We start from the raw sequence: 22,192 nt of genomic DNA on the forward strand, positions 1-22,192 counted from the left end.
TTTTTGTCATTGAAGCATGTAAAGATGAGCGGAGCTACACTTCATACTGCAACCAGCCAGCAGAGGAGCTAGACGTCTGGTGACTTCATTTTTGCTTTCTACAGTCATTCATTCATAGCAGTGCTTTGAAGGTATAAGTTTAGACCATGATGACAGTCAGGTTTAAATTTTAGGTTAAGGTTTTTTGTGAGTTGACAGTTTGACGAGTTGACAGTCCCAGTCAAAAGTTTGAACATATATTCTCAATGATATTTGTTATTTATTTGCATTATTCACTACATTGTAGATTTTATTAAAGACTTAAAAACACACATGCATGTATGCAGTTAGGTAGTAGACAAAAAGGGTTTGGTCTTTACAGACACCTCGCATTAAAAAACACAACACAGTTGGTTCGGGATGAGTTGGAGCGTAGAATGAAGGAACAGTAGGTAACAAGAGCTCAGCTCCTCTAGGAACTCTAACTTTAAGACAGCTGGATAACCATTTCTGGTTCTACCTCATGAAGCGGACTGAGAGAATAATCCCAAGAGTGAGCAACATTGGTATCAAATCAAAAGGTGCTACTTTGAAGAGTATAAAGAATAAAACATATATTCTACAATGTAGAAAATAATACAAATAAAGAAGAAACGATTAAAAGAAAAGGGGTGTGTCCAAATATTTGACTGGTACTGTTAATTGTTAACAATATGTTTATCTACAAGTATGGACAAATCATGATTTGGAAACAATTACCAATATGATCTGGGTTCTCAGAAAACTACAAAGGCGGTTTGACCTTATATGGTCGAGCGAGCATCACTCTGAATGGTTTCTCTACTAGTCTCTCTACCATGGTCTTAACACTAAGATGTTTTGGGGAAATTAGATCTGATTATTCCAGTAGTCAAACATGCTTTTGTAGCAATAAAAGTTACAAAAATAATCCTCTCAGAAATAAAAAGCATAATATCTGTATTCTGCTGAGAATGCATTTCCAAACATTTACAGACAGCTTTGCAAATCACATACTCCGGTAGCTTTAAGTATCGACACACACACACACAATTATGGTTTGAACATGCCTGTGCCACACTTTCTGCCTCCTTTCAGCACACCCTGAACTCTTCGGTGAAATTCCATTGAGAGAAATGCAGCAGTGCTAACAGAAGCGCTCATAAAAAGCATTTAACAGCATACATGAGAGAAAACAGAGGGCCGCTGTAAAAAATCTCACGTATAACCAGTACAGTAAGTGCCCATCCTCCACCCCCAGTTCAGAGTTGATTAGCCTGGTGGAAAAACAAACGGGTGAGGGCTGAACATAAACATCATTTTGTGCGATTGGCTGTATCAGATGCAAATTCTTCCGTCTAAACTCGCACCTCCATCTGTGATCAGCATCAGCACACTACTCACAACATAAACCGTTTTCCAGACGCTGGAACAATTAGCTTTCTTGGAAATCAGCAAAAAACAACAGTTGTTGGTTTGGGGTCACCAAGAATAAATGGTGAAAAAATGGCACCGGCACAAGCTTTACGAGCCCATTCATCTTTTTTGGCTTTGTCAAAATACCAGCGGCCCATTGTTCCTCTAAAAGTTATTAGGCAAAACTCTTAATGTCCCACAATGTCTTACGTAGCCACTAACCAGCATGGTCTGGCAGAAGTTCACAATAATTTGAGAAAGGTCAACCAGAGAGAGAGAAATAGAGAGAGTGATAGAGAGACACAGGGATGCAGATGTTGTTTGGTACACTGACGTATTCCCGTTCGTCCACAGGCAGTGTCTCACTGGTTTGGCTCGAGTATGACCAGCCAGCGCCAAGAGTTCTGAACCCAGGCAAGCCCACCACAAACCTCAGCAATCCTCTCGTCCGTCTCCCATTACCATCTCCGCACTTTGTCTCTCTAAACGTGCATGTGTATATGGTTTCTCCATTGGGAGAATCTTAATATGACTAAAATCGTAATGGTAAAGCCAGTGAGGGCATTTAAGAAATGAAGAAACCAGTGGGGCACATGCACTGTAAAAACGTTTTTTTTTAGAGGTTTTTCTCAATAAATTTTACAGTATAGAAAATTTCTGGAAAATCACTTTAACCCATAAAAGCCCAGACCCAGTTCAGAATGATTCTTTTAAATAAATGCTTGCATTACTTCTGTAAAGATTTTTAGGTGTTAAAATCTCACTGTAACACATCACAACATATGATACTGTACCAGTTAAAAGTTTGTGCACCTACTGATTAAATATTTTTCTTTATTTACTTTTGTTTTACAGTGTTACTTAATTTTCTACACATATGGAATTACGTAGCAAACAACAGTGTTTTTAGTGATTTAATATTAGAGATGGAAAAATATTAGAGATGTTTTATACTGTAGATTTTTCTAAGTAGCCACATTTAGCTTTGAGGACAGATCTGCACACTCTTGGTATTTTAATCTCAGTGACTTCATGAGGGAGAGTTACATGGAATAGTTTTCTCAGTGTCTTGAAGGAGTTTCTGGAGGTGCTGAACAATAGTTGTTGCTTTTCTTTCACACTGTGAAGCTCCAGCTCATCCCAAATCACCTCAAATCACCATCTCAGTTGGGTTTAGATCAGGGGATTGTGGAGTACAAACACTTTTTTGTTTTCTACATAGTTCCATATGTTTTGATGTTTTTAATATTTATATACAATGTAACAAAATAAAGAAATAAAGAAAAATATTGAATTAGAAGGTTTGTCCAAACTTTTGACTGGTACTGTATTTACATGTTAGTATTTGTCTAGCTTGGCATGTTGTGTGAGAAATGTTCTAACACTGTTGTGATGAAATCCATTATTATTTTACACATTTTGAGAATGTTCCTGGATCAACATGTATGTAAAGTTACAAGTTAACCTTCTGAATCTTTTGAACCTTTTAGAACGTTGCTAAACATTCTCATGATGTTCTCTGTTAGCTGTGTTTGACCATTAAAACATACTGGGCTTTATTGTACCAAGGCCAGTCTATTTTTGGACAGGAAAATATGAAAAAGGCTGGGGAGTGCTAGAAAGTGTCTGCTGAAAAAAAATGGTAATTTACTGTTTTACAGAAAAACTATTTTTTTACAGAGAATTTCTGGGGCCCTGCTGCCAGAAGAAATATTTTACAGATATTTTTTTTAGCGTACCCCCTGCACTTAACTGTAGCAGCAGGAGTGCCAGAGAATGTCTGTAAAAAAAAAGTAGACAATCTCTGTAAAAACTTGTAATTTTTTTTAATTTATGGAAAATTACAGGTAAAAAATGTATTAGTAAAAAAATTCTGTAAAAAAAATATATGGAAAATGACAGGGTTTTACAGATTTTTTTTACTGCCAGGAGAAAAAGATTTTTTAGAGATTTTTTTACTGTGTACCTCCTGAACCTAATATTTAGCAGCGGGGTACCCGAAAATTTACTTTTTGGTAATATATGGAAAATTACTTATATATATATATAATTTTATTTTTTTTACAGACATTTTCTGGCAACCCCCACTCTTTGCAGTTGTCCCACTCCGCATCCTCCCCTGGTTTTGCCTGGGAGCGGGTGTAACACTGATTTCCTAAGCAGGAATTCTTATTAAAACAGTGAATGGCCATTGCAGACCACTCAACTTAGCTCTATGTAATATATTTATGTAAAAGTTTCAACTTTCTGTCTTAATTCCCATCCAGTCTGTCTCTACCTCGCTCTCTCTTTCCTCCTCAGATACTGGGAACCTGTGGGGTACCCTGCATCATCTGGTAACAGTTACCCTCCTCCCTCTCTCTCTCTTTCTCTCTTTCTCGCTCGTTCTCCTCCTCTCTCTCTGCTTTCCTCATTAGGCTGTCTCACTCTCGTACGCAGGAGGTGCCGGGGGGAGGGTGTGTGGGTCTTGTGAGGAGGCTCTGTGGTGGGTTAACAGGCCAGCTGCTAGTCTTCAGGCTTTTGACACATCTCAAGGTGAGGAAACTCTCTGGACAGGGCTGTCCCCTATTACTCTTCCTATTGGAAACAGCAGGGCAGTCACAGACTGGGCACCTTTGGTCAACCAAGGCTGTCTGGATGGAGCCCAGGCCTGCGTGGACACACCTTAAACTCACCTCAAAAAATGTGCAGCTGCTAGTCTGCCACTGTAGCTCAAAGCTGCTAATAAGACATGTTCATACTGTATCTGTGACGGTAGAAAGCATGGATATGGACAGTGTAGCAGCTCTCAAATGTGAAGACACCACAGGTGTAGCTGCTCTGCTGGTTTGTTGCAGTGTGATGTGGTGTTTCATTCCTCCACATCTGTGTCACTGACAAAAAAATCTAATTTTGGAGACACTAAGGCTACGTTTACATTACCAGGTTGAAGTGACATTAAAGCCGATGTTTTGCTCCATATGACTCAACATAAATGTAAAGGGTCAAATCAGAATTCATGCGTCTTTTAGCTTTTACACATGCGCTACCCGCTTCTCTCTCATACCCACACATCTCTTGGTGCAGCTGTGCAGCTATAGCTGCAAAAACAGCAAAAGCAAACCGCCTGGCCTTAATACCGACTTCAGACCAGCTATTTTCTCTCCACTCCAGCAAAAGATGCTCCAGATATGAGCTGCTAACACATCCATTTTAGAGACAGATTTGTTCACATTACAAACAGATACAGGTCACTTACATATGTGAATATGAACTGTCAAGATAAAGATAAATCCCATCTGAGCAAAAAAATGGATTTGAGCAGTGTGGCTTGTAATGTGAACATAGCCTTTGTCTGGAAAAGGGCGGTGGATCAACTGAACAAGTGGGAGATCATTCTGATCATTCTGACAAAATTTAATACCTTATAGAAAGTGTTGGGGGCGATAGATTTACTATTGCTTTGACATTCAAGCTCTGTTCAAAAGTTCAATTCAGATTTTTGGCATATTGAGATGTCATCTTGATTTTTTTGATAGACTGTACAGTCTATAAATCCACATGGACTATCCAATCTTTGCTAATTTGGCACATGTGGAGGTGGTCTGAAATGCAGTTATAACCAAATGTGTACAGATGTGTCAAAGTCTACATGGTCTGGTTGCTCAAATCGTCTTTTGCATCCCTCACAACTTCTGGGAACTCAAGGAAGAGCACCAGATGTTACTAATACCGACCTCAATACCACAGCAACCGATGCAGGTATGTTTGTGCCGTCTAGACAAGTAAATCCAAGCTGATCAGTGTGGACAGTCATCTCAACAGATTCATTAACCAATTAAATAGTCAGTGAGATAAACCACTGGATTGCAGTGTTGCATCTCTTCCACTACCACATATACCTTTAGACATGTCTTACCTACAAGTTTGGACCACTGCGCAGGGGGCCGGAATAAGGGGTACTGCTTTGGGAATGTCTGTGGGCTCCAGTGGCCAGTGAATACCAGGATGTAGGAGGCGGGTCCTCGAGCTGAGCATGTCGTCACATTGGACGTTCTCAGTGGGAACGCAGAGGAGAGGGCGAGCCTCAGGAGCACCACCAGCAGGTGCTGCAGCCAACCAGGGACGAGGATCTGGGATGACATCATCTGCAATAGACAAAAAGTGAGAACTGCATCACTGTGGACTCTTCTGCAATACTGTTTTGCATGAGTCAGAAAAGAACTTTACAAGCAGCTGTTGTGTTTGGACGACCTTGTTGACCTTTAGCGAAAGAGCTAATTAGAAGGTCTAATTTAGAATTTCGGAATTTAACACCACTGTCTATCACGGTCATGAAATTCGCAAAATAGTAAAAAAAAAATTGTCTAATCAGAATTTTGGTATAGATATATTTTTCCTGGTCCCTAGGTACATAAAACGAAACTAAACAAACTCTCCCATTGGTCAGAGCTTCACTGATAGAACTAAAGACCTAACTTAGTAACATAACTAGGAATTTAAAGAGGAAACAACCTTTTGACACAATGCACATTTCCAAAGAGGCTATTTTCATCCCATATGTTGGGGTTTTAGACAGTGTTTAAACAGCTTAATATGCAGACCACCTTTTAAAATGTGAAGTTGAATCATATATAAGTAAAACGTAATTTTTGCACTATTGTTAATATTCTAGCTCTATCATTATGAATGTTATGCATACTTTCATGTCTTTTAGAGCTTTTCTCATCTCTAAACCAGAATAGGCTTATTACACTATACAGTAGGAAGGCCTCTCAAAGGGGAACACAACAAAGCACGCCTTTTAATAATCTGCATTCTAATTCTAGGTAATAATTCTGCATGATATAATAAGCATTTGCTTAGGAGAGTGTTGCATAACTTTGCACCGAGTGTGTGATTTTCAAGCAAGCCTGTCAAATCCCCTGTGATTAAAAGCTAAAGGCAGTGACTGGATAAAGGTGCTTATTTTTGCCGGTTGTTAAGCATCCCAAGAACATTTAAAGATCGACTGGCTTCATCGGTGTCTCTCCTTGTCATCATCTCGCACCTTAAAAGAACACAAACAACCAAGGTGTTCCAGGTATTCTCTGATATCAGCTTCCACCATGAACCCATTTTAAGGACTACTTTCTAGTGATGCCTTTGCCATTTAACAACTGATGCCAAGTCACGATGTGTTCGTAATGCCGCCTGATGGCTCCTAACCAGGGGTCACAATACCAATTCAAATCATTTCATAATGACTAAGCCCTTTTATAAAGAGTAAGACATGGCTCACAGGCCAGCCTTTAAATAAAGCGTTTGTCAGGGCTGCAGAAAGCTGGACGATGATTGAGCTTGTTGATTGAGCGGCACGTCCTCCTCTCCGCGCTCTGTCCTGTCAGCGAACATCTCCAACCGGAGCCTCAGATCAGCATAAATCAAACCCTGTGACAACCTGGCAAGCCCTCTGTCATCCCACTCGTGCACATACACACACAAACACGCGCAAACACTCTCTCACGCAGATGCCCACATTCTGATTTACTGCCTTGCCAGAGTTAAAATAGCAGAACAACAGCAAAGCCAGTGCGGCTGAGTTATTTCCATCTTGTGTCTGAGCATCTGAATGTGGGTTTGTGCATGTAAGCGAAAAGGCAGCGGTCAGCGGCTGGCAGCGTGGCTCGCTCTGGAGGGTTCAGGGCCTGTCTGTCAGAGATCCTGAGGTATTGGTCCCAAAGGACGCCAGTACACCAGTTTACCAGCACAGCCCCAGACTGACTGCTGATCATTTAGGGCCTGTCCAGTTGTTTTTTTTACCTCATGCTAACCAATCAGCTGCAATCAGATCAGTCCTCCAGTTTAAAGACTGTGCTCCACTTGCTTCTTTAAAGAAGCATTATGTAATATTTTAACTTAAAGACAGCAGCTTCAAAATCGTGTTCTCATGCTGCACTCACTTGTAATAGGGAGAACAGCATCTGTATTATTGCTATTACTAACTGCACTATGTAACTCTCTAGCATTTACATGTAATGCTGCATAACCTGTGAGTCATATTTATGTTAAATTCTGTAATATTATTCTAGCCTTTCTGTCCACATGCTTCATTCACTTTCACATTCATGACCAGTTCTATATCTCTCAGCTTGTCCAAAAATGCGTGTGAAAAGTCTGTCTTTGACAGGTGTCCCACAGCCTGCATAAAACTTGTATGTAAAAGTGTTATATATTATGTACAAAGTTTTTGTCAAAGGTCTTCCCTGCTGACATAAAAACAATATGATTAAGCTACTGTAATTGACCAGCATAGGGTATGTTTTTGGACTTTGATGGTCCACCTGGTCTACCAGCACATTGAAGCTGATCAATATGGACACATTTGTCAACGAGCAGGACCACTTTGCCCAGATTCCATGAAGAATTAGTCTAACCAGAGAGTATGTGTCAATTTCTATATAATTTCCATATTAATCTCCCACACCAATGCCAATGTCTTCAGTGAGTGCTGAGATCTTGTTGAACAGTGAATGAGTGTTTTAGAGTCTAAAAGCATAAAGCTCACATTTTAGACCCTAGCTGATTGTGACAGCAATCCAGTATGAACTAGGAAACACTGATTTGGGTTTGAGATGACCTAATGTCTGTATCTTACTCTGTGGGCAGTGGTGCAGACTGGATCTTCTCATGTTTTAACAGAACCAGTCCTAACTGCAAGTACAGTGCAATGACTTGAGTGAACTAATGAACTAACTGTGAAGGCACTCCAGTATGAATCAAAACTGAGGAAACACTGATCGGCCTCATGCTATGCAGAGCTGTGCAGTTCTGAGATGACCTAATGTCTAAAATGCCTAACATTGTGGGCACCAGTACAGTCTGGATCTTCTCATTTCTAGAGTCATATAGTACTAATTGTAGGTACAACCTCTCAGGTTTTGTGGTGGCATTGGGATATTGGGTGACAGTATGAATTGTGACGGCACTTGAGTGTGAAAGTAGGAAACACTGATTAGCCTCATGCTATGCAGAGCTATGAAGTTCTGAGATGACCTAATGTCTCAATGTCTTTTTCTGTGGCCACTGGTGCAGTCTGGATCTCCTCATTTCTAAACAGAAGCAGTTTTAATTGCAGGTATGACAGCTCAGGAGTAAAAGGAAAGTTCTACAGTTGCACGGTTGACCCTCCACACCGTTCGCCACAACATCTCTTGGAAAATCTGAAGCACTGTATGATTATCTGGTGGACTGGCCTGACTCAAGACATCTCTGAGAACTAAACAAAGGTGTTTACTTGGGCATCAGAGTGAATGTTAACATGTTACGCTTGCATTGGAGCAGTCAGAATTTCCACTGTGATCTGAAGAAGGCTCAATTACTACATTTCATCTTTCTCTTATGCAGAAACCTCACTCCAGTCTACCTCACAGGATGTTACATAACAGTAGCAGGTATGGAATTTTGCATGATAATGAGAAGTGAAAGCTTGCAAAGGTTCATCAGCTGGGTAAATGTCTTTCTTACCCTCAGTTGACCAGTGAACCTGTAATATGCTACTTTACAGGCACAGCAGATCCACAGCAGAGCCTCTGTAAAGTAACACAACCTGAATTCCAAAAAAGTTGGGACGCTTTGATAGACCCATCACTATACACCCATATGGTATTTATTATTAACACATTTAGAACGTGATGGTAGCAAAGCATCTTAAAAACATTTGGCCCGGGCCATGTCTTCCACTCTGTGGCATCCAATATTCTGTTATCAACAGATGTAAATGTTTGGGAAATTATTAATTAGATCAATTGCTGGAGTTCTGAGATAGAAATGTTGTCCTATTCTTATCTGATGGAGGATTCTAGCTGCTCAACAGTCTTCTTCTCCAGATTTTAAATTTTTTATGATGTGCCAAATGTTTTCTATTGGTTAAAAATCTGTACTAAAGGCAAGCGGACACTTTTTCTGCAAAGCCATACTGTTGTAATAAATGCCGCATATGGTTTAGCACTGTCTTGCTGAAATATTCAAGGCCTTCCCTAAAAGAGATGTTGACTGAATGGCAGCATATCAATGCTGTCCAATGAAAAACTCTCCATTTTTGTCGATTTTAAACTTACTACATAATTTAAACAGACAAACTGTCCATTACACTGTGCCAACATTTCTTGATGAACGGACCAATATAAATACTTTAAAATTACATGAAATAAACTCTTTTTACATTGACTTCCATTGAGAGTTTAGAAGGTTTTGAAGATGATATGTTGTTCTAAAGGACTTGAACTGTGTGCTGATAACTAGCTGGATGCTCCTTCCCCCTCTTCTTTTTTATATGATATGGTGTCCGAAGTTTCCGACAAAAAGTAAAATAAAAATCACCTTTGGCATTACCACCATGAAGTTCATGATTTTCATAAAATGATAAAATATTTGATATGTATTCTATGTTTAATTGTAAAAGCAGGGCGAGTCAAAAGTCTCAGGACCTGAGATGTATAGTAAGGAAACAGAGCTACTTCACTGCTGAACTGTAAAGTATTAAAGGCTATATCTGAGCTCTACTGGAATATATATATATATATATATATATATATATATATATATATATATATATATATATATATATATTTTTTTTTTTTTTTTTCTCCTACTTCCACTTTTACTTTACTATACATTTTAATGACTTTTACTCTGATACATTTTTATGTGCTGCATCATTACTTGTTACAGTTAAAACATTTTTAGGAATCATTCCAAACCCATCTTATCACTGCCACCGATGAAGCTGCTCATCGTTCAGTAAATCAAGTGATCAAGCTGATTTTTAAGAAGACCACACTGCTTTCTTTCTGCCTTTCACACTGAGAACTTCTCCCTGCCTTCTAATATGTAATAACTACAATACACAATACTGTACTTTTTAGAAGTTCTTTTAGTTTTTCAGTGCATGTTAGAATAAACTACTTCTAATACTTAAGTATTAATATAGAGAATTGATAGAGCTATTTATATTTGTCTGGTTCTTTTGTACTTTATACATATCTGCTCAGAACAGCCTTATATTTTAGAAACGAAACATTGTGGCTTTAAAAATGGCGCACCATGTTCCAGATATCCTAATTTATATATCCTATATATATATATCATATATATCTTATATATGCCCCCTCACAGATTACCCTTCCCTTTCATTTATAAGATAAAGGGTGTACTAAGACTTTTGACTCACCTTGTACAATATGGGTCTACGAGATCTGCAAGTCACTGCATTCTGTTTTTACTCATTTATTTACATTTTACTCAGCATTCCAAACTTTTTTTGGAATTGGGGTTGTAAAACTCTCTGGAGTTTAAAGTTACTTTATTTCACGTAGAGTCAAAGTCTCTGCAGTCCAGGTTTGGCAGTGATTTAGGACTTAGTGTTGGTTTTCCCAGCTTCAGTCCTACTGACCTAAAGCAAACCAACCTTTATTTGCCCCCTCCAGCAGGGCCAACCACAAGGCACACACGTACACACACACACACACAAGCCCAACCTCAAACATCATCCCTTTCAGACGGGCTGAGCACGAACCAGACACAATAAAAATGGCACGGCATACAGAGAGAGAGAGAGAGAGAGAGAGAGAGAGAGAGAGGGAGTAATTATGGAGCCACATGCAGCGTCAAACAGGACCGCCGGCCTCTTCCAGCTCGTGCACAGCAGAGAAACCGCAGTGACAGAGGGCCTTAAAAGAGGTGAGAGAAATGAATGAATGAAATAAAAAAGAAAATAAAAAAGGCAGCAAGGAAGGGGGAAATGAGTAACTGGTCAAAAGGAGCCCAGCATATGTTAAACCATTCAGGAAGAGGGTACTGCTCTTCAAAGAGACATCAGGGTGAGAGGGAGAAAGAGAGAGAGTGAGAGAGAGAGAGACAGAGAGAGAGAGAGAGAGAGAGAGAGAGAGAGAGAGAGGGACAGAAGAGAAGCATAGAAGCAAGCCGGGATTTCACCTTTGCCACAGTGTACAGCAAAGGGCATCAGTGCATGAGACACATGCAGACAGGCAGACAGACACATAGATAGACATTACATGCAGTGTGTAAGTAGACATACTGCATGTAATGACTATTGGTCCATGTAATGTCTATCTATTAATCCATTCATTGACAAATTTCACATGCCAATATGAAGAACAATAGCCAGATTTAAACACATTTAAATCTGCTTATATCTGGTTATTTATTTCATATTGTATCCAAATTTCTAAATGAATGGACCAAAAGAAAGGCTCCAAAATTGGAACAAAATCTTTTCACATTGAAAGTTAACGTGTATGTATATACACGCATTTAGACAGAGAGATATATACAGAGAAACACGCATAAACAGAGAATGAGAGAGACATGCAGGGAGAGAAAGAGAGAGAGAGAGAGAGCTCATGCCTACCTGGTTCAGTATGTGGGTACAGCAGGACAGCCTGAGATGTTCAGCACTGAGCTCTTTTCTACTCTTTTTCTTTCTCTCCCTCTCTCTCTCTTCTCTCCTCTCCCCTCCTCTCTTTTCTCTTTTCCCTCCCCTTCTCTGCCCCCCCCAACTCACCCCCCCCCATTCTCTCTCCTTCTATGGGTGCACACACACCCTCCCATAACCGTGTTTCTCTCTCTCTGTCTTTTTTTCTCTCTCTCTCTCAGTCTCTCTTCCCATCCCTGTTAAATTTACACTCCCTCACCTCGTCTCTGGGCTCATGGAATTACACAGCGCTGCTCTGGAGGTGCTCTGGGTCTGAGGTGAGCTCACAGCTCTCAGCATCCTTCAGCTCTTAAACTCAGCAGAATCACCTGTGGTTCCTGGCTTTTTCCACCCACTGCTGTAACTTAGGAAGAACTCGGTCAGTTTGCATTGCTTTTGATGTAGTTATGGATAAGTAATCCCTGAAGTCAAGGAGCATAAGGGGTTAAGGTATACACCATACTTGATGCATTGATTCATGATGCATGTTGTCACTCTCAGGCAAAAAAAAGACAACTTTAACTTTCAATAGAAGACAATGTTAAAAGATCTAAGCATTTCTATTGGTCCATTTATCACACAATTTGGATACAACTAGGCTATATACTTCTGCTATGTTCTTGCTGGAGTTTGACGTGACATGATGGTGTGACTGATCATGTATAAACCAATAAGGAGTCGGAATTATATATGTTTATACTTCTCATTCAACCAGAATCAAATTCACTCTTATCCAGCTGATAAAATTAATCCTATTTAAATTAAATATGAGTTACAAGGCTATTTTTAAAACGGACGAGTAAAAAGTCAGAAAAAAAATTACTCCAGTAGTTTCTACTTTATTATTGGACAATTTTGGTCAAGAGTCATATCAACACCTGGTTACCTTTTTACCTCTTATTTTTCACACCATCAACACCAACAGATTATGTACTAAACTAGTTTTTGAATATGAAGTTATATAACGTTAGGCAGTATAGATAAAAGTTGAAAAAACTTTAAAATTGAGTATATGCAAATAACCAAGATTATTCTTATTTCAATGCAAAAAGGAAAGGGAGGAGATAATAATGTCTGGAACACTATTAAAAAAGAAATAGCGAATAATGATTCAAAGAGCAACAGTGAAAGGCAACCTTTCAGTGACTTATATTGGCATAGTAATGCTTACTCACTTCCTGATAGTACAGAATGGATTTGGATTTTAATATTTTGTGTAGTAGCCTGCAAATTCTACAAACTATAGTAATTATATTGTAATATCAGTGTGCTGTGCGCAATTGGGGTGCAGCTAGTGTTTTAGTAAAGCTGCTGTTCTGGAGATTTTTCGTTTTTTTGAGCAGCAGTGATGATATACACATGTATTAAACAAATGTATTAAACATACATACAGACATAGCTTACTCACACCTTCCTAAGACAAAAGTTAAGTTTGTATTTGAAATACTTATTTGTAATAACCAATCAAGAAAGCTTCTCTACATCAAATGTATCCTATGGATACAAACAGTGTCTGTGGGTAGAGGCTAAACAGAACTGTATTCTATATCACTTTCAGCACTGAATCTAAGAAAGCATGGACTGAACTTTTCAGAAAGAGGTTAACCTATCATGGTTTATTTCCTGAGACTGATTTAATTGAATGATCATATTTATTTTTTTTATAAAAAAGGACACAAGTGCGTTCATTGTGTTTAGGGGGCGTTGTGGCCAGGGGGCTTCAAATAGGCCTAAGAAAATGGGCCTCTGCTACATCATCACATCATTTCAGTCTCTAGGACGTGGCGCTCTGGGACCAGTGTGTCTAACTGCCAAAAGTAAGTAGACCTTTTAATCAGTCATCATAAATCCAACATGGCATTTACAGGAAAAGGGAGACTGACGCATTGTCCTGATACAAAAAAAAAACACCCATTGTCCGTCAAACAAGTGTCATGTTAACTCCATCAAGCTGGCCTGGTCATCGCGACCGTATGACTGTAAGTAGTTTAAAAGTACGTTATCGTGGCACTGGCCGACCGCCGACTGGTTTGGCTTGACGTAAAGGAGCCGGAATTGAGCAGATCTTGGACTGCTCAATGTGATCGGAATGGCCGGTGGACTGCCTGCTCTCCAGGAGCCCTGAACACACAACTGCCACACTGACCCCGGCTTGAACTCTCACTGGACAAAAGCTCCAAGCAAGGAGGTCGCGGCTGCCAAGCAGCAGGGAGTTAAAAAAACGCAGAGGAGAACACAGTCAAGCCAAAAGCCCAATAGCAATTTTATCTTCATATAACATTCAGCCTTATTCAGTCTTCTCCAGAGTGATCAGCCCTGGAGTCACCCACACCCTGTGGAAAAAGTAGGTTACGCAAAACCGCAGCCGTGTACTGCCGGGTGATCCGTTAAAATCCTGGACGCTATTTAAAAAGACGAATGGGTCTGGACTGATTAGCTCGCAGCTTCTAAATGTACACATTTGTTCTAATCTCCAAGAAATGACGTGTAAGCCGAGGCCTTTATATATCAAAGCCACGGGTTCTCCTCAGCTGGGCCTCAGGTGTGCCAGAAGTCCCCTTTACGCCTTCTAAACTCAGTTCACCTTTCTCACTATTCTCGCTATAACATCTCTGGAAAGCATGACATCATGACTGTCTGGGATTAAGTGCAGATGCACTGAACGAGAGCGAAACCCAAAGCAGCCTGAAGAAGCAGTGCGCACTGCGGGCCATCCATCCATTTCCAAACATTTAGATGGGGATGGAGCGCAGAATAAACAGCACTTCTTTGTTGACTGAGGCGCATAAACAGTGGACAGAGGCTTTACGACTTTGTTCTCTTCGAGCCCTGATTCAGACATAATACGTGGCCACCTCTTTGGCTCCCTAGCATTCATAACACACAGTGAAAACCACCATTATGCACCTGTGCCACATCTGCTGAGCTGCTTGGTTAAAGCAGTAGATGTAGCTGTAGCGGACGATCTTTAGGACGAACTTTGGATGGCGGTTCAATAAAGTGAGTGATTAGTGACCTCCTCCAAGCGTGCTTACACTACCATCAGCAGCAGGGGTTACTGTAAAATAGCCTTTTTTTTATATTTGATCATTTCTTTAATCGTTTTTTATTATTTTTGATTTATTATGTATTAAGCATCAGTGTTGCTATTAAATAAAATAATTTATGCTCATTTGTTACAATGCAAATTTGATTTTAATTGTTTAAAATCAAACAAAGTAGAAAGACTTTTACTTAATTGTGGACGGTGTAAACAAGATATTTTATGTTTTGTATGGTCAACGTCATTTAATTAATTAAAATACATTCATTCCCACATTTCAAGCCCACGACACATTCCAAAAACAGTAGGGATTGTAAAGTGTTTACCAAATCGTGGCACAGAGAGTATCAGGTGATAAAGAAATTTCAGGTGATATTTTCCCCATTCTTTCTGCAAGCATGTCTCAAGATGTACAGCAGTACTGGGTCAATGTTGTTCAGACATTCTCTGTTTTTGTTTGTGTAATATGTGCAGCATGTTCAAAAACACACAGATGTGCAAGGAAAAAATGTCTTGAAGGCAGTATAAGTTATTCCTCAGATCTAAGTGTATATTTCTGCATTAATAATGCTATCTATAACGAAGTAGGGTTGTGTAATGAAGTTGGGTACATCCATATTCATCACCATTTAAAGACTTTGTGTGTTATTACCTGTGCCCAGCCATGCTCACCCCAAAGTGACAAAAGAGTAACTACTGGTGACTCAAAGCTTTTACTTACTAGGGGGGGTCCATCCTTGTAGAAGGGAAGGGGGAGATAACCCCTTAAAAGAGAAAGAAGAAATGTTAATGTGTGCACACTATTTAAACTGAAACATACATGATGCTTGGAAAAGTTACAATTGTGAATGGGACAATTGAATGATCTTTAAGACAGGTGGAGTACTATTCCAGGTTCTACGTCATGAGGCCAACTAAGAGAAAAATCCTAAGAGTAGGCAAAGTTGCCTATATACTCACCTCTGAATGAAGAAAGAGCTTAGCACGATTAGCGATTGATGCTAATGTTGCTCCAGCAGTGCTAGCCAGGGTTAGCAGCAGGCTTGAGGTTAATAATACTCATCTCTGAGCGCGGTTAACTGCTAATGCTAATACTTAAACTCCTGTACTTCAGTGGAGTGGCTTTACTGCTCATTACAACCTGACTGGTAAAATGCATACATAAGGTGCACCGGATTATAAGGCACACTGACCATTTTAATGGATTTTAATTGTGCCTTATAGTGCAAAAAATACAGTAAACAGAAACAAGTGTGCCTAAAACTTTGACTGCTACTCGGGTAAGATCTACAGCTAACAAACACTGGTGCTGAACAACATTACATTTAAAAAAAGAGAGCATCATCTACTTACCCCAGTGGGTGCAATCATCGTGATCTAGGATTTAAACCAGTGGTCCTTGGATCAAGTCTATATCCACGCTTTGGTCCATTGAATCACTCTGAGCCTGTTTGAACAGGTTTCTGTACAAAGATAAATTAGCGTCGTTGTGGGCAGTATCGTTTTACACTGATCTGAATTTGGTTAGATGATGCAATAAAAACAAAACATTCAAAGAAATGGAAACTCAACTGACAGAGAACTCCTGGTCTTCAAAATTTGTCGCTAAGTGCTTTAACAGTGTTGATGGAAACATAAAGAGGACTGAAGCATGTTTTTATCATTTTGGACACTTAACTGAGTAAAAGTACAAATATTCAGTTTCAATAATCCTTGATTAAAATGCACATCATTCAACATAATAAACCACAAAAACAACGTACAATCTCCAATTATCTGCACCACATGTTAAACTAATTCCCATGCAGGAGCATCAGACTTACCCTCATAAAGCAGCCTGTACTTCACAAACATGGGAAGGTGTTGCTCAAGCCCATGTGGGAAACGGAGCTGGATTCATGGTACAGCATTTCAGTAAAACACGTCTTTTCTTTCCATCATTCCCAAATTTCACAACACTGGTCTTCGTCCAAACAAGAAACATCATGCTGAGTGTAGACTTTTAATGAGAAAGCTTACTGTTACTGTTATAGTGTCAGAGTGGGCAGGTACAGCTGAACTAGACTAGAAGGCACCGGAATAACAGCTCTGATGTAAACATCTAAACAGTATCCAAGACTGATTTTTTTTAATCACTGGAGAAATATTGGTTGTGTAAAAGCTTTATCTCCATTTGTCACATAATAAAACAATAATTGTTTTATATTTTATACAAAACTTACAAGATTTTTTTAGAACAGATTGTCGAGCTAATTTGCTTGTTCTGCCAGAGCACTTCCTCAACAGCTGTCTGCCTGGACCAGATTTCCAAATGATCTTAGTGTTAAGATCGTCTTAATCTGAAGAGAGAGAGACAGAGAAAGAGAGAAAGAGTGAGAGAGTTTTCAGCATGATGCTTCCTCTACCAAAGCACTACAATGCTTTTGGGGAAAAAAAAACATGTCGATTTTTACATTCAGATCACAGAACTCTACTCCACCTGACCTACCGTAATCAACTTTTGGACCCTTCAAGAAACATCTACTATAATGAGTACAGCTTTGTGGGGCTGTGAAGGTTCAGGCAATGTGTCCAATAATACCATGGCTATGGCCTGGTAGAATTTTGCCTTATTTAGAAAGCAGTTCAACCTGAAACATTTTTACACTGCCTGGCCAAAAAAATCAAATGTAAAGGTGATCCAACCAAATATTAGTGTGTAACCTTTTTTTAGTGGTGACCTTTTGTTGGCCAGGCATCCAGACTATGAAGGAACACATAGGGAATCATTTAGTAACTTGAAAAAAAAGTGTTAAACAATCAAAAACTCTGTAAAATGTTTAGATGCTCTTATCTGAGATGCTGTTAACTTGCTATTTCTGAGGCTGGTAACTCTGACAAACTTTATCTTGTGCAACAGAGGTAATTCTTGGTCTTCCTTTCCTGGGGCGGTCCTGATGAGTGCCAGTTTTATCTTAAAATATGTTCTTTATTTTATAAAGTACATTTTTTCTACACTTAATTGAGTAGTTAATACCATACCATGGATTTGAACATAACTCTAATATGGCTATTTACTGTACATCAACTCTACTTCTTCACAACTTTACAACTGATGCTCTCAAACACATTAAGAAGCAAAAAAAAATATTTACAAGTTCAGCACAGATGTTAACTGAAAGCCATTCCAAGTGACTCTACCTTATAAAGCTAACCGAGAAAATGCTAAATGGGGCTTGTGGACACAAAAAAAAAAAAAAAACAGCCAAGCAAACCTTTAAAAAGCCATTAAGTACATTATTAACCTTATTTATAACGTTTTTTTTCTTCAGTATTTATGTTTGAATATCCGGTCAGTTCATATTAAATGGTTTTTGGTTGTATTATATTTAAAGAAAATTCAGTCTGAAGTAGCTACTGCTGTGGACACTGTTTAAGCTAGCTATGCTAACCCAGCATTTCAACATGCTATTTAACCTTATTTACAGCTGTTTACAGCATAGCTAACCAGCTTTTACACACACAATCAAAGGAGTGCTTGTTGTAAAGCTTGTTAGCTAGCTAGCTAATTTATATCCACTGCTTTCCAGAGAAGAGAAGATGTGTGTTTTTGAAGGAGCTAAAATTAACACATCCACCCAAACCAATGATACATCTGCTCTTACCATTCTGTGGAGGGAAACTGGGTTCTGAAGCTTTGCTGAAGTGGAGGGGTTGGGTGCTGTGAGTCAGTATGAGAAAACATTAGCTTTAGAGCTAACCTACGAGTGCAGGGGTACTGGGTGTAGCAGGTAAACCTAAGAGCTCATCCGCTTTACCAGAGCCGCAGAACAGAGAACCGGTTCCTCTGGGTTGGGATGTTGTGGTATTGGTTTATCTTCTATAAAATGTTAAGAGCAGACGTGCAGATGTTTGGTTGAATGTGTTACATTAACAGTCAGCTAGTTATAGACACAGCTCCTCTTCTGTGGAAGATGGTGAGTATAAGTTAAGGGAATATAAAGGAAGTTAAACGGAACTCCTCAAGATCCTGATATTTTTGTGTTGTGTTTAAAACTCTTCAAAGCAAAATTCTCCTCTTCTTTTAATTTCTGTGACACCCTGTACCTGAGTATATTATATTATTCATTCTGTGAATTTTGGCTGAGAGGCGTTCTATGAGTGCCGTTATCAGCCAGTAATGCACTGTAACTGAAGCACTCCATGTACATACAGGTAACCTAGCCAAACAGCGCAGCTACAAACAGAGTTTTTATAACCAAATAGATTGTATTTTCTCAACCTCTTTACTTTTTATTTTTATCTTTTAACTAAATCTTTCAATAAACAGTGACAATGGAACTGTGGTATAATTATAATAATACACTAAAGGTTTGTGCTTTAACATGTAATATTTAAGCAGTACTACAACAGAGGGAGTGCTATAATGTGTGATATTGGCACTGCTGTGATGCGATCATAGGCACGAGGCTGCAGATCAGTGCCGAAGATCAGCACAGCAGTGCCAATATTACATGTTATAGCACAAACCTCAAGTGTATTATTGCGATTATACACCACAGTTCCATTATCACTGTTTATTAAAAGATTTTGAATTAAACAGGACAAGAAAATTCAATCAGTTTGGTTATAAGCACTCCGCGTGTTAGCTGCTGTGCATTATCAGCCATTTCAGTCAAAATTGTGGAAATCTAAGCTTACTGTAAATAAACAGAAGAGCTTTACTCACCCAAATAAACATTTTTCAAGAGAGAAATCTGTGTAGATTAAAGTCCAGTGCTCGTTTGACTGAAAGACAGAATAGTTATTTTTTTAAAAATTAAGTTTCGTTTACTTTGGCGCCCTCAACGGCAAGACATGCGGAATTACAAGAGTCTACCTTATATTCAGCTTAAAATACCCCATATTTACTAGAAAATATATACACAGCTTTTATTTTAATAATAACAACTCTTAACCTGATATTGGTGGCTGATAATGTGTGTAATAATGCATATTTTTGAATCGCTGGGCTTATTTTTTTGTGGGACCACGTCTTTGTCTGTGCTGCCTATTGGAGACACGTTTTTTCACTGTGCCTATGGGATCCAAATATTCCTAGTGGTGTATAATGACATCGCATTTGGTTTGTATTTGGTTTGTAAGAGCTGCATCGTTGGTAGGTTACCTGTATGTGGGGGAGTAAAACATGGAGAGATTTGGTTACAGTGCATTACCAGCTGATAATTGCACTCATAGAACGACTCTCAGCCAATCAGGGTCGAAACTTACTGTGGTATGATACACGTTATAGCACTCCCTCTCGTGTATTATTGCTTAGTTAAAGAATCACAGGATAAGGTGAATGCAGAATCAACCCAAAGACAGATTTCTCCTCCACCTTTGGCATGTTTGTGGTTGTCAGAAACATTTGAATCTAAACTGGATCTCTACTGGATGTACTGCTAAACATCCATGCCAACAATTAAGTATGTGGGCAGTGGCGGATACATACTTTGAAACCGATTAATCCATCGTCATACAGAAAGGGAGTATAAATGAACGTAAACTTTCTGAATTATAAACAAAAATGGATGCAAAGTATGGACTGAAGGCTCTAGTGGCTTCGCAAATACACTGAATTTAAAATAAACTGGTTGTTTTTAGTATGGACATGTATGTACAGGGTGTTATATTCTGTTATGAAAAACTATCAGAAATAAAAAATACTGGAAAAATGTACTGTAAATCGTTCATTGTTGCTCCTCTAAAGCCTACTCACTGTACATTAAATCTCTCTCTGAATGTGTGTCAAGAATCTAGGTTAAGGGAGAGATCTCATAAAGTCCCATTTGGTAACTATTACAGCTGGCAGGCCAGGCACGGTGTTCATGCCCTCGTAAAGCTGATGGCACCTTCGCCCGGGGCACGAGAAGATAAAGGCACAATAAACACAAGCTGCAGGAGTTCCCAACAGCGCCACCACCAAGCTTCTCTTAATGATCCAGCTTAAAACCGTAAACATGTTTATGTTCAACCTCAGTCTGTTAAAGCTTTTTAAGATAATAGATTACACTGTAATTCCGGGTTTATTATAAACAGGCAGTACACAGAAATTGTCCTTTAGGATTTTATTATAAATGTGCTGATTACCATCACAAATACTGTACACTGTTTTCTAATAAAAAGGTAAACAAAAGTTTTTTTTCCCCTCAATCCACAATTTTCTATTCAACAAGTCCATGTCTGGGAAGTTACAGACTTTCCCTTTTTGTAGTTGCAGTCTGGCCATGGAAAATAAAAGATAAATAAAATTATAATTAGATAAATATTACTTAACTAGGCCCTTAGCCACCTTCATCTTCAAAAATTTAATTTACATTTTAATTTTGTCTCAATTTAAAAGCTATTAAAAGCCAAGCACCTGCCTACCTCACTGTTTGAGCCAAGTGTCCCAAAAACATCTCTGTGATGAGAATGTGTTAACATGCTCACTCTACCATTTAAAGCTAATCTTTGTGCTATGAATTAGGTAAAATCAGACTAGTGTGTTTTACGAGTGCATATACATAATCATTGATAACAATTATAAAATGACTAAAGAATCTAATTACAGTTTTTTTTTCTATTTTGTGGCAGGTTTTGCAGGTGGTGCTGTGTGCTTGCTATGCTGTCACTATTGTATTTCAGGCAATTCCAAATGTGTTGGTTGTTGTATTGGTGTTGCTGTGGTGTTAGCACAGTTTTTCGTACTCCTTGAAAAGAAACAGTTAATATTAAAGATTTTAATACCTTGTGGAATTCACAATCAAAGATTACAGCAAATATTTTTGCACTTTTTATATTTGTATACTTTTTATAGGGAGGAAATAAAACTAGAAAACTGTCCTCAGGCAGTTGCCATCAGGTCACTGTAGTATAATATTCTTAGTGATTTACATGTGTTGCTAAGTGGTTGCTATTCAATGCCAGATGCATCTTTATGGAACATATAGGAGTATTTTTATAGTATTTTTATTTTATTTTTAAGGGACAAATGCACTAAGCACACCACAATTGCTTAGGTAACCAGCAAAAGCTCTATAGCTAGAAAAAGGTCCAAGGACCTACCAGACCACTTTGTTTTAGAATGAATATATCTGGCTTTGCAGTATTGGTAGCTGACACAATGAAGCCATTTATTGTACAATATGTTGCCCTCACCACACTCAAGAACAAAACTAGTTTCAAATGGAAAAAAAAAAAAAAAAAAAAAAAAAAAACTGCTGCCTTAAGGATGAGTTCCAACATCAGGATACTGCCATTTTAGACATTGGTGATCTTGC

General features: G+C 38.8%; 1 protein-coding gene across 5 annotated transcripts in view; it reads right to left on the minus strand.

Moving 5' to 3' along the window:
- Positions 1–17,095, minus strand: part of spon2a (spondin 2a, extracellular matrix protein) — a 32,231-nt gene extending 15,136 nt beyond the window's left edge. The window contains exons 1-5 of one of the 5 annotated variants that reach the window (XM_049483980.1): positions 16,733–17,095; positions 16,263–16,372; positions 15,631–15,673; positions 12,087–12,224; positions 5,312–5,540 (exon numbers count right to left, since the gene is read on the minus strand). In XM_049483980.1, coding sequence (XP_049339937.1) covers positions 5,312–5,540 — 229 coding nt within the window. In that variant the 5' untranslated portion in view covers positions 12,087–12,224; positions 15,631–15,673; positions 16,263–16,372; positions 16,733–17,095. Of the gene's footprint in view, positions 1–5,311; positions 5,541–11,803; positions 11,868–12,086; positions 12,543–15,630; positions 15,674–16,262; positions 16,373–16,732 lie in introns of those variants that run through there. The other 4 variants (XM_049483979.1, XM_049483981.1, XM_022683485.2 and 1 more) reach the window with 4 other exon arrangements.
- Positions 17,096–22,192: the final 5,097 nt, after the last annotated feature.

Source organism: Astyanax mexicanus, chromosome 10, assembly GCF_023375975.1.
Source record: "Astyanax mexicanus isolate ESR-SI-001 chromosome 10, AstMex3_surface, whole genome shotgun sequence".
Taxonomy (NCBI): domain Eukaryota; kingdom Metazoa; phylum Chordata; class Actinopteri; order Characiformes; family Acestrorhamphidae; genus Astyanax; species Astyanax mexicanus.